Raw genomic sequence first — 12,204 nt, 5'->3', positions numbered from 1 at the left:
TGAGCCGAGACCGGGCCACTGCACTCCAGCCTGGGCAACAGAGCGAAACTGTCTTAAAAAAAAAAAATTGTAAAGCACTGCCCAAACATCAGTCACCTACTGTATTGGAAGCTCTGGGGCCTGAGACCTGACAGAGAGCTGGTGCTCAATATTTGTAGTTGAAGTAAGGAAATACTTGTAGTATAAATGACTAAATTACACTGATGAGCTGTGGTGATCTCAAGCAAGAATAATTATTGTCTGTTTCTCTTTGGCCTCCTCTGATACTACTTTCCTCCCTTGTTTGCTGGGCTCCAGCCATGCTGTACTTTTTCCTGTTCCTCTAACACATCAAGCTCTCTTCTGCCTCAGGGCCTTTGCACCTGCTGTTCTCTCTTCCTGGAACACTCTTGCCCAGCTCTTTGCATGGCTATCCCTTCTCATTAATCAACCCTTAGCTCAAATGTCATTTTTTTCAGAGGCTTCCCCTGACACTACCCTGACTAATGTTCCTAACTTCTTTTTTTTGAGACAAAGTTTTGCTCTTGTTGCCCAGGCTGGAGTGCAATGGCGGGATCTTGGCTCACTGAAACCTCCGCCTCCCAGGTTCAAGCCATTCTCCTGCCTCAGCCTCCCAAGTAACTAGGATTACAGGCACACGCCACCACGCCCAGCTAATTTTTTATATTTTAAGAAGAGACGGGGTTTCTCCATGTTGGTCAGGCTGGTCTTGAACTCTCGAACTCAAGTGATCTGCCCACCTCGGCCTCCCAAAGTGCTGGGATCACAGGCGTGAGTCACTGTGCCTGGCCTACTGTTAACTTTATTATTGTACTCCCCTCCACTACAATAAAAAATACTCTACTAGAGCTTCCCCGTCTTGGTCACCACTATATTTCCATGCTCAAAATATCATCTACTTCATAGTAAATCCTCCATAAGTATTTGAACAAATGAAGTTGAAATAAGCTAGTAATATTAAAAGCTTCATTCATTAAACAAATATTGTATATGTACCTTAGAGGGTCCAGGTTCTATTTCAAGGTGCTGGAGATTCAGGTGCGATAATAGACAAAAGGCCGGGTGCGGTGGCTCATGCCTGTAATCCCAGCCCTTTGGGAGGCTGAGGCAGGCGGATCACGAGGTGAGGAGTTCGAGACCAGCCTGGCTAACATAGTGAAATGCCGTCTCTACCAAAAATACAAAAATTAGCTGGGTGTGGTGGCGTGTGCCCGTCATTCCAGCTACTCAGGAGGCTGAGGCAGGAGAATCGCTTGAATCTGGGAGGCGGAGGTTGCAGTGAGCCGAGACGGCACTACTGCATTCCAGCCTGGGCGGCAGAGGGAGACTCCATCGAAAAGAAAAGAAAAGAAAATAGACAAAAATCCCTGCCTTCCTGGGGCTTGTCTTCTAGTAGGGAGACAATAAACAAAAGAAAATATATACAAAATAAAGCAGGAAAGAAGGACATGAGTGTGTGTGGAGGAGTAAAATTTTAGATGGGATAGCCAGAGAAGATAATTTAGATAGAGTAGCCAGAGAAGGAAATGGGAGACTAAGCCATAAAGATATATAGAAGAAATGCACACCAGGAGGCCTGTGTAACTGGGACAGGAATTAAGGAGTTGGAGACTGAGTAACACATGAGGAAATGAGGTCAAGGAGATTAAGGGAATTCAGAATGTACAGGGCCTTGTTGGTCAAAGTAAGGACTTTGGCTTTTACTAAGTGTGAGATGGGAAGCTGTTGGAGGATTTGAGAACCGAAGCGAAGTGATCTGATTTGTCATGAGCGGATCCCTGGGGCTGCTGTGCGGGGAATACCAGTGAAAATGCTACGACCGTAACCTAGGCAAGAGATAGTGGCTCCCAAAGACACGGGAAGGAGCAGCTCTGGGGTTGGAAGATGAAATATGGGGTCCGACAGTTACATTGGAAAAGCCTATTAGCCATTCGAGTGGAACTGTGGAATAGGCAACTGGATGTATGTAGTACGTCCGGAGTCTCGGGGAAAATTAGAGCTGGGAGCTGGCACTTAGAACTCAACAAATAGTACCCATTATTAGCAGTGATACGGAACCTCGGCTGCACTACCACTTACTAGCAGCGAACTCTTAACCATTTCTAGGCTCTGGGTCTGTTTCCCTGTAAACGAAACGGCGAAAACACTCCCAATTAACGGGACCTTGAGAACGAAATGAAGTGTCAAAGGCTGACCGTGAGCAAAGTGAGAGCCCTGACCCAAAACCGCACGAGTCCCTCCGGGAGGGAGGTCACTGCTGCGGAATCAGCGACAGGTTTCTGAATCCACAGCACACGCCCCGGGGTACCTACCAGAGGTAGCAAATAAAAATAAGCGCCAGGTCCCGCACGGCGGCGCGAGTTCAGCGCCCAAACGTCGCGAGATTTGTTAGCCGGGCCAAGTTCCGCCCCTTCCCCCCCACCCCGCCCCGTCCCCATCTCGCGATACCTAGACGCCTGAGCGTCTTTCGACCAAGAGTTAGGGCTTGCGGGAAAGATGGAGTATCCCGCACCGGGCACGGTGAAGGCCGCAGACGGCGGAGGGGCCGGGCCTTACAACAGCTCCGAGGAGCTGGAGCGCCAGGAGCCGGACTGGGTGCGCTTCGACCGCGAGAGGGCGTGCTGCCTGTGGGAAGCAGTGTCCACTGCCCAGCCAGTGGGGAGGGAGGAAGGTGAGTCGGAGGCTTAGGAGGCAGGAAGCCCCTCATCCGCCCACGCGGCTCGCGGGGAGCGGCGGAAGCGCCGGCGGCACCGTGAGCCGGCCTCCGGGTATGCGGTCACACCCCCTGGCCCGCCTCCTTCCGTGCTGCGCCCCGGGACTCCCAGACTTGTGCTCCCCATCCGGGCGCTGGCACCCCAAGAATCGGGCCCCCAGCGCGCTGAGGATGAAGGACCGCTCACGCTCAGGCCCTGGATTTTTCCCCTCCTCCGTCATCATTCATCACAGCGCAGTTTTTCCCAGACTCGAGGACTGTCATCCCTATACTCGACCTCTCGGAGACCCACAGTCTTTGCTGTGGCACTCCCCGTAATCCGAGCCGAGTGTCCCTCACCACTCCTCGACTCCTCCTCGTCCCAATCTCCAGATTTCCCCTGAGGGTCGCTTGCCTCCCTCTTCTCCCTCTTCTCAAGCCCCACACTTGGAGGGCTCTGGAAGGCCTTCTCCTTACCCCCCGAGTTCCTCCTGTTCTTGATGGCTGAACCCTGGCTTACTCCAGTTTCTAGCTCTCTGGCCTCTACTTGCTGGGTCCCTTATTCTAAGGTGGGGACCAGGAGCCCGAGAAACTGGTCTGGGTGTGCTTTGGCTCCAGCTTCTTTGTGTCCTACGCTTGACCCAAAGTTGCTGAGAACAGCGTAAGCAAAGCTACGGCAGGGGTCACTTCTGGGCCGAAGCGTCCCAACTTGCTTGCACTTGAGACTAGGTAAGATGGGAGATAGAAAGAGAAGGATGGAAAAGAGCTGTCCTGACCTGCTTGTGTGACCCCCTTCACCGTCCTTTGTAGAGCCAGCTGCTTAACGCTAACCCAAATGTACAAGAACTTTATCTGGGCTTCTCTGCTAACCCTGTCAGGTATCTGCAGGGAAATCAGATTTCTCCAGTGATTTGTTTGCTTGCTGAGCAGAGTGTCTTGGAAAGTTTAATATGCTGTTTGTGAACTAACTGCCCTGGATAAAATTGAATTTTTGACCATATCTAAGGAAGATATGTTTAAATTAGGGGTGGTACACAGACCTATACCTTGGTATATACTTCTCCAATTTAAAAACAAGTCTAGGCTGTCTCCTAAGTTAATGTGTTTTATATATATATATACACACACACACACACACACACACATATATATATGTGTATATATATCTGAAAGAGACGGGGCCCCAGAAATGGTATGTGTACATATATGTTTTATACACACACACCCCATTTCTGGGGCCCTCTCTCCTTTTATAGATACAGAAAATAAGGCCCTGTCTCTCCTTTTTTTTTTTTTTTTTTTTTTTTTGAGTGGGTCTCATTCTGTCACCCAGGCTGAAGTGCTGTGGCACAAGCTCACTGCAACCTACGCTCCTCGGTTCAAGCAATTCTACTGCCTCAGCCTTCCCAGTTAACTGGGATTACAAGCAGCCGTCATCACGCCCGGCTAATTTTTGTATTTTTAGTAGAGATTGGGTTTCACTATGTTGTCCAGGCTGTTTTCAAACTCCTGACCTTAAGTTATCTGCCTGCCTCGACCTCCCAAAGTGCTGGGATTACAGGCGTGAGCCACCGCACCCAGCTCTCCTACTTTTTTTTGAGATAGCCTTGCTCTGTTGCCCAGGCTGGAGTGCAGTGGCACCATTTGGGCTTCCTGCAACCCCAGCTTCCCAGTTCTGCCTGAGCCTCCAGAGTAGCTAGGTCTACAGGTGCACGCCGCCACGCCCAGCTAATTTATTTATTTATTTATTTTTTGAGACAGAGTTTTGCTCTTGTTGCCCTGCCCAGGCTGGCCTGCAATGGCGCGATTTCGGCTCACTGCAACCTTCACCTCCTGGATTCAAGCCATTCTCCTGCCTCAGCCCCCCGAGTAGCTGGAATTACAGGCGCCCACCACCACATCCGGTTAATTTTTGTATTTTTAGTAGAGATGGGGTTTCATCGTGTTGCCCAGGCTGGTCTCAAACTCCTGAGCTCAGGCAAACCGCCCGCCTCGGCCTCCCAGAGTGCTGGGATTACAGGCGTGAGCGACTGCGCCCAGCTCTACTTTTAAACTTGTCTGGTAGTTTCCTCCCCCAACCCCAATTTTCCTTTCATTAATTTGACAGACATTCACTGATACCTGCTCTGGACCAAGAACTGGTTGGGCTTCAGAGCTACAGTGTTATCGAGGAAGATACTGCCCTTGCCCTGGGGAGGCTTGCAATCTAGTCCAGGAAGCAGACACCAAAACAGTTCCAGTGTAATGTAAGGGATGCAGTGATGAGGAATGTTTTAAGAGTTGGAGGTGCACAAAAAGAAAGTGACGTTTGCCCTGGATCTTGAAGCAGAAAACACAGAGACTATGCTTTGAAAAGTGAACTATCTGCTTATGTGTATATGAGTGTACAGTGGCACTGTTACGACCCAGTTCGTTTCCCGGTTCCCCTCACTTCTTCCACATTTATATGAAATCTAGGTAGACACCTGCAACACTAAGTTCTGCTTACCCTTTTTCTTCTCCTAGCCCCTTCATTGAGTTATAATTTATATACCACACAAGTCACCCATTATATCTCCAATGATTGTTAGCAAATGTACAGAGTTGTATAGCCATTACCACAATCCAGTTTCAGAACATTTCCATCACCCCAGTGAGTTCCTTTGAGCTCATTTATATTAAATCCCCACTCCCACCTCTTGCCCTAGGCAACCAGTGATCTGTTTTCTGTCTAGGGTAATTTTTGGAGTTTGGCTTCTCTCAGCATGTTTTTGAAGTTCAGCCAAGTCATGGTGTATATTAGTACTTCATTACTTTTTATTGACAAATAGAATTCTACTGTATGACTATAACACATTCTGTTAATCCATTCATTAGTTCTAGACATTCGGATTGTTTCCAGTTTGGAGTTTTTGTGAATAATGCTGGTGTGAACATTCATGCACAAGTTTTTGTGTGAACATACGTTTCATTTCTTGAGTATATCCCTAAGAATGGAATTGCTGGCTGAGCGCGGTGGCTCAGGCCTGTAATCCTAGCACTTTGCAAGGCCGATGTGGGCAGATCACCTGAGGTCAGGAGTTTGAGACCAGCCTGGCCAACATGGTGAAACTCCATCTCTTAAAAAAAAAAAAAAAAAGAATGGAATTGCTGGGTCATATCATAATTCTAATATATCTTTTTAATTTTTGTTTTTGATATTTTTTATTTTTATCAAGATGATCTTGTTGCAGTAACTCTAATATTTTGAAGAACTGCCAAACTGTTTTCCAAAATGGTGTCACCTTTTATATTTCTGCCATCAATGTAATGAGGGTTTCAATTTTTCTATAACCTTGACAACACTTGTTGTGTGATTATAGTCATTCTAGTGGGTATGTGGTGACACCTCATTGTGGTTTCCTACAGACTGATGATACTGAGCACTTTTCATGGGCTTACTACCCATTTGTAGAGCTTTGGTGAAATAGTCTAGTCACATCATTTGCCTATTTTGTAATTGGGCTGTTTGTCTTCTACTGAGTTGTAAGAGTTGTCTGTGTATTCTAAGTACAAGTCTTTTATTATAGATACGATTTCCAAATATTTCCCCCCAACTGTGATTTGTCTTTTCATTTTCTAAACAGTGCCTTTTGAAGCACAAAAGTTTTAAGTTTTGATGAAATTAAATTTATCAATTTTTTTCTCCTGGGTATTATGCTTTTAGTGTCATGTCTAAGAACTCTTTATCCTAACCCAAGATTTGAGAAACTTTCTCTTATAGATTTTCCTTTTCTTATAGTTTTAGCTCTTTACCTTTAGGTCTATGATTATTACTATGGCAGGAAATTAAATAAAACGTTCCTCTTCAAAGCTTTCCTCTTAGTTCATTACAAATAATAGTTTCTTCAAAGGTTAATTTACTTTAAAGCTTCTGCTAAGTATCTTAAAGTAGCTGTTAGTCATAAAAAAGAAATAAGTGCATCCCATGCTTTTAGTTCTTATACTTTAACCTAGATATTTGCCTTGACATACCTGGACAAGCCCAGGCAAGTCTTAGGTCAAAGCTTATTCCCCTTCCTTATTTGAAAATGTTCTCACTTCTCTAAGCATTCCTCAAGTTACTTCCTCTTTTCCTTTGTTCTCCTCTGCCTTTATTTCTTTAGAAAATTTTCAAGTTTTTAGCCAGTCGGGTCAACCATAGAATATGAGGTCCCGTTCTGGCCAATGGAAACTGGACGCGGCAGTAGGACGATTGCGTCAGGTTATGAAAGTTATAAATGTCCCTGTCTCCTTGTTCAGGTGTGCTCCCGTGGCAAGACTGCCAGCGAGGTGCACCCTTCCTGCAGGAAGTAAACGAGCCTTGCTGAGTGATCCATTGTCTCGCTGTGGAATTTTCCCGACATTATAAACCCGTTTTCAACAACTATTATTATTATCATTTTTCAGACAGGGTCTCACTCTGTCGCCCAGGCTGTAGTGCAGTGGCATGATCATGGCTCACTGCAGCCTTGACCTCCTGGGTTCAGGTGATTCTACCACCCCAACCTCCTCAGTAACTGGGACTACAGGTGCGTGCCACCACCACACCCAGTTAATTTTTTTTTTTGTAGAGACAGGCTTTCACCATGTTGCTTAGGAGGTCTATGAATTATTTTGAGTTAATTTTTTATGTACAGTATGAGGTAAGAGTCAACATTTTTCTTTTTGCATTGTGTTATATGACTGTCCTAGCGCTACTGGTTACAAAGACTATCCTTTCACTGTTGAATTGTTTTGACACTTGTGTTGGAAATCACTGGACAGTAGGCCTAAGGGTTTATTTCTGGACTCTCAATTCTATTCCACTGATCTATATACCTATTCTTGAGCTAGTACCACACTGTCTTGATTATTGTGACTTTATATCAAGTTTTAAAATCTGGCAGTGTAAGTCCTCCAATTATGTTCTTTTTCCAAATTGTATTAGCCATCCTCTTATGTCCTTTGCATTTTCATTTTCACATAAATTTTATTTTTATCCTTTTTTTTTTTTTTTTTGAGATGCAGTCTCACCCTGTCACCCAGGCTGGAGTGCAGTGGCGTGATCTCAGCTCACTGCAACCTCCGCCTCTTTGGTTCAAGCGATTCTTCTGCCTCAGCCTCCCAGGTAGCTAGAATTACGAGCGCACACCACCTCAGCCTCCCAAAGTGCTGGCATTACAGGCGTCAGCTACCACGCCCAGCTCCTTCCTCATCTTGTTTCTGAAAGAGTTTGTGAATTTGTGAAGGATGGATTGGTAATTTTTTTTTTTTTTTTAAGACAGAATCCCACTCTGTCGCCCAGGCTAGAGTGTAGTGGGGTGATCTCTGCTCACTGCAGCCTCCCTATCCCAGGTTCAAGCGATTCTCTCGCTTCGGCCTCCTGAGTAGCTGGGATTACAGGTGCACACCACCAGCCCCAGCTAATTTTTTTGTATTTTTAGTAAAGACAGATTTTCACCATGTTGGCCAGGCTGGTTTTGACCTCCTGATCTCAGGTGATCCACCTGCCTCGGCCTCCCAAAGTGCTGGGATTACAGGCGTGAGCCACCACACCCAGCCGGTAATATTTCTTTTCACAGTATTTTATAGAAGTGTCAACCTACAAGGAAGAGGCTAGCACACAAAATACGATTTACAGAGTTGATTTTTAAAGGCAAAGAAATGTGGACAACCATTCTACGTAGTCAGGGATGTTAATTCAAAAAAAAAATGTGGACAGAGTTGGACTGATAAAAAGTTGTCAAGAATTCTCACTGATTTACAGAAATAACATTGATTAGTGACTAGCTACATTGTTATGCTATAGGATGGAGGATATATCAGGTGGGGCATTATTAGGTTAATTCTTAACTACTTGTGGTGATAGCAAGCAGGTTTTTTTGTTTGTTTGTTTGTTTGTTTTGTTTTTAAGACGGAGTTTTGCTCTTGTTTCCCAGGCTGTAGTGCAATGGCGCGATCTCGGCTCACTGCAACCTCCGCCTCCTGGGTTCAGGCAATTCTCCTGCCTCAGCCTCCTGAGTAGCTGAGATTACAGGCACGTGCCACCATGCCCAGCTAATTTTTAGTAGAGACGGGGTTTCACCATGTTGACCGGGATGGTCTTGATCTCTTAACCTCGTGATTCACCCCCCTCGGCCTCCCAAAGTGCTGGGATTACAGGCATGAGCCACTGCACCCGGCCTCAGGTGTTTCTATCTGTGAGGAGACTGCCTTTCCCTGACGTCTCCTGTGACTAATCATTATTTTAGAGAGACAGTTTAATAACTGCCTGACCATCACCTGATGGTTGCCTGATATTCGTGGTTGTAGGGGGCCCTTTCCTGCTCTGCTCATGTCTGCCTAGCTACCTACTGTAACAGGACGATCGCTTGAACTCAGGAGTTAGAGACTAGCCTGGGCAACATAGAGAGACGCCATCTCTACCAAAAAAAAAAATTAAAAAGCTGGATGTGGTGGTACGTGCCTGTCGTCCCAGCTAGTCAGGAAGCTGAGGCAGAAGGGTCACTGGAGCCCAGAAAGTCAGTGAGCTGTGACCACCCTACTGCACTCCAACCTGGGAAACAGAGTGAGATCCTGTCCCAAAATATATTAAATATATGTATAGTTTAGATTAATGTCGGTATGTATTTTCTTGAGTTCTGTAAGCTGCTCTAACAAATTAGATGAAAACATGGAACCTGCAGTTGGCATCAGAAGTAGGGCTCAGTCTTGTAGGAATAAGCCCTCAACCTGCAGGATCTGAAGCTATCTTCAGGTAGATAGTGTCAGAATTGATTTGAATTAGAGGACACCTGACTGGTGTCTACTGCAGAATTGGGTGCCTGGTTTCTGGGAGGAAAAAGCCCACATGTATGGTCACAGAAGCGTTCTGTGTTGTAAAAGTAAAGTAGGATAAACTGAGTTTTTTTTCTCCAGAGCACTTCTTTAGTTGTAATTCACAAATTTTTTAATGCTTTATTTTCATTTAAGTCAGTTCAAAATAATTTCTAATTTCCCTTGTATTTTTTTCTTTGATCCATGTTATTCAATTTCCAAATATTTGAGAATTTCCCAGATTTCTTCTTATTGTTGACTTCTGATTAAATTCCATTGGATTCAAAGAATATACTTATTAGTTCAGTCCTTTTAAATGGAGGGAAACTGGGCTGGGCGCAGTGGCTCACACCGGTAATCCCAGCGCTGGGAGGCAAAGGCTGGCGGATCATTTGAGGTCAGGAGTTCAAGACCAGCCTCACTGTGGAACCCCATCTCTACTAAAATACAAAAATTAGCCAGTAATGGTGGCAGGCACCTGTAATCACAGCTACTTTCGAGGCTGAGGCAGGAGAATCGCTTGAACCTGGGAGGCACAAGTTGCAATGAGCCAAGATCGCGCCACTGCACTTCAACCTGGAGGACACAGTAAGCCTCCCTCTCAAAAAGAAAAATAGGGCCAGCGTGGTGGCTTACACTTGTAATCCCAGCACTTTGGGAGGCCGAGGTGGGTGGATCATGAGGTCAGGAGTTTGAGACCAGCCTGGCCAATACGGTGAAACCCCATCTCTACTAAAAATACAAAAATTAGCCAGGCATGGTGGCACATGCCTGTAGTTCCAGCTACTCAGGAGGCTGAGGCAGAAGAATCATTTGAACCTGGGAGGCAGAGGTTGCAGTTAGCCAAGATTGCACCACGGCACTGTAGCCTAGGCGACAGAGCAAGACTCCGTCTCAAGGAAAAAAAAAAAACTCCAAAAGAAAGTTTGATAACGCGGCGTGTCTAACCTCTTGTCATGGCCAGGAGCACAGTTTTTCAGGTTTCTTTAGAGTTGCCTTGGTCAGGAGGGGTTCTGTTCAGTTGGTTGGGGAGCGTAGGAGTTTTTTAGTTTACATATTGAAATTTCCAATTATTATTACTAGTTTGTCTGTTTTTAAAGTTGTCAATTTTTTCTTGATGCATTTTGAGGCTCTGTTGTCAGGTTCATATATATATATAATTTTTTTTTTTTTTTTTTTAGACTGCATCTTAGTTATCTTTATTTGCTTCTATAGCCTGTAACAACCAAAACGCGTGAATCATTTCTGACACTCAACACATGCTTGCTGATTTTTTAATTTTGCTGCCCCCATTCTGCAGTTATGCCAGATACGTAACAACTCCCTTTTTCCTTGATGCTTATGAGAAAACAATTTGAGCGATTTCCTAACAAAGGCATTTGTGTGGGCAGCTGACTTTTCAGGTATGACTAAATGAATATGGTTTACATGATACAATGCAGGCAACTCAATATTTAAGATTTTAAATGCCTTTTTAAAAAAGTTCTTTGGTGGCTTTTTTCATAGGCCTGTTATCTCTGGGGATGGTGGCCTTCTGTCATGTAGCCTTATTCCTTTCTCTCTATAAACTTTTCCTGCTTGTCACTTTTTTTTTTTTTTTTAATTGCTTTTTAGGTTTTGGGGTACATGTGAATAACATGCAAGGTTGTTGCATAGGTGCACACGTGGCAGTGTGATTTGCTGCCTCCCTCCCCTTCACCTATATCTGGCATTTCTCCCCATGCTATCCCTCCCCAACTCCCGACCCCCCCGCTATCCCCCCTCCCCCCAACAGACCCCCGTGTATAGTGCTCCCCTCCCTGTGTCCATGTGTTCTCCTTGTTCAACACCCACCTATGAGTGAGAACATGTGGTGTTTGATTTTGTGTTCTTGTGTCAGTTTGCTGAGAATGATGTTTTCCAGGTTCATCCATGTCCCTACGAAGGATGTGAACTCCTCGTTTTTAATGGCTGCATAATATTCCATGGTGTATATGTGCCACATTTTTCCTGTCCAGTCTATCATCGATGGGCATTTGGGCTGGTTCCAGGTCTTTGCTATTGTAAACTGCTGCAGTGAACATTCGTGTGCATGTGTCCTTATAGTAGAACGATTTATAATCCTTTGGATATATGCCCAGTAATGGGATTGCTGGGTCAAATGGAATTTCTATTTCTAGGTCCTTGAGGAATCGCCACACTGTTTTCCACAGTGGTTGAACTAATTTACACTCCCACCAACAGTGTAAAAGTGTTCCTATTTCTCCACATCCTCTCCAGCATCTGTTTTCTCCAGATTTTTTAATGATCGCCATTCTAACTGGCGTGAGATGGTATCTCAATGTAGTTTTGATTTGCATTTCTCTAATGACCAGTGATGATGAGCATTTTTTCATATGTTTGTTGGCCTCATGTATGTCTTCTTTCGTAAAGTATCTGTTCATATCCTTCGCCCATTTTTGAATGGGCTTGTTTGTTTTTTTCTTGTAAATCTTTTTTAGTTCATTGTAAATTCTGGATATCAGCCCTTTGTCAGACGGGTAGGCTGCAAAAATTTTTTCCCATTCTGTTGGTTGCCGATTCACTCTATTGACTGTTTCTTTTGCTGTGCAAAAGCTGTGGAGTTTGATTAGGTCCCATTTGTCTATTTTGGCTTTTGTTGCCCATGCTTTTGGTGTTTTGGTCATAAAGTCCTTGCCTACACCTATGTCCTGAATGGTTTTGCCTAGGTTTCCTTC

The 12,204-nt window shown here is 45.0% G+C and overlaps 1 protein-coding gene across 4 annotated transcripts in view; it reads left to right on the top strand.

Moving 5' to 3' along the window:
* The first annotated feature begins 2,479 nt into the window (after positions 1-2,479).
* The window catches only part of ZNF346 (zinc finger protein 346), a 46,880-nt gene continuing 37,155 nt past the window's right edge, over positions 2,480-12,204 (top strand). For all 4 annotated transcript variants that reach the window (XM_021673422.2, XM_012466419.3, XM_012466418.3 and 1 more), the window contains exon 1: positions 2,480-2,671. In XM_021673422.2, the coding sequence (XP_021529097.1) occupies positions 2,497-2,671 (175 nt within the window). In that variant the 5' untranslated portion in view covers positions 2,480-2,496. The remainder of the gene's footprint in view (positions 2,672-12,204) is intronic.

The sequence above is a fragment of the Aotus nancymaae genome, unplaced genomic scaffold, assembly GCF_030222135.1.
Source record: "Aotus nancymaae isolate 86718 unplaced genomic scaffold, 86718_ANA_hifiasm-v0.15.2.pri h1tg000015l_1, whole genome shotgun sequence".
Taxonomy (NCBI): domain Eukaryota; kingdom Metazoa; phylum Chordata; class Mammalia; order Primates; family Aotidae; genus Aotus; species Aotus nancymaae.
The sequence above is the reverse complement of the archived record's forward strand: the minus strand, read 5'-3'. Positions and strand labels throughout refer to the sequence as shown.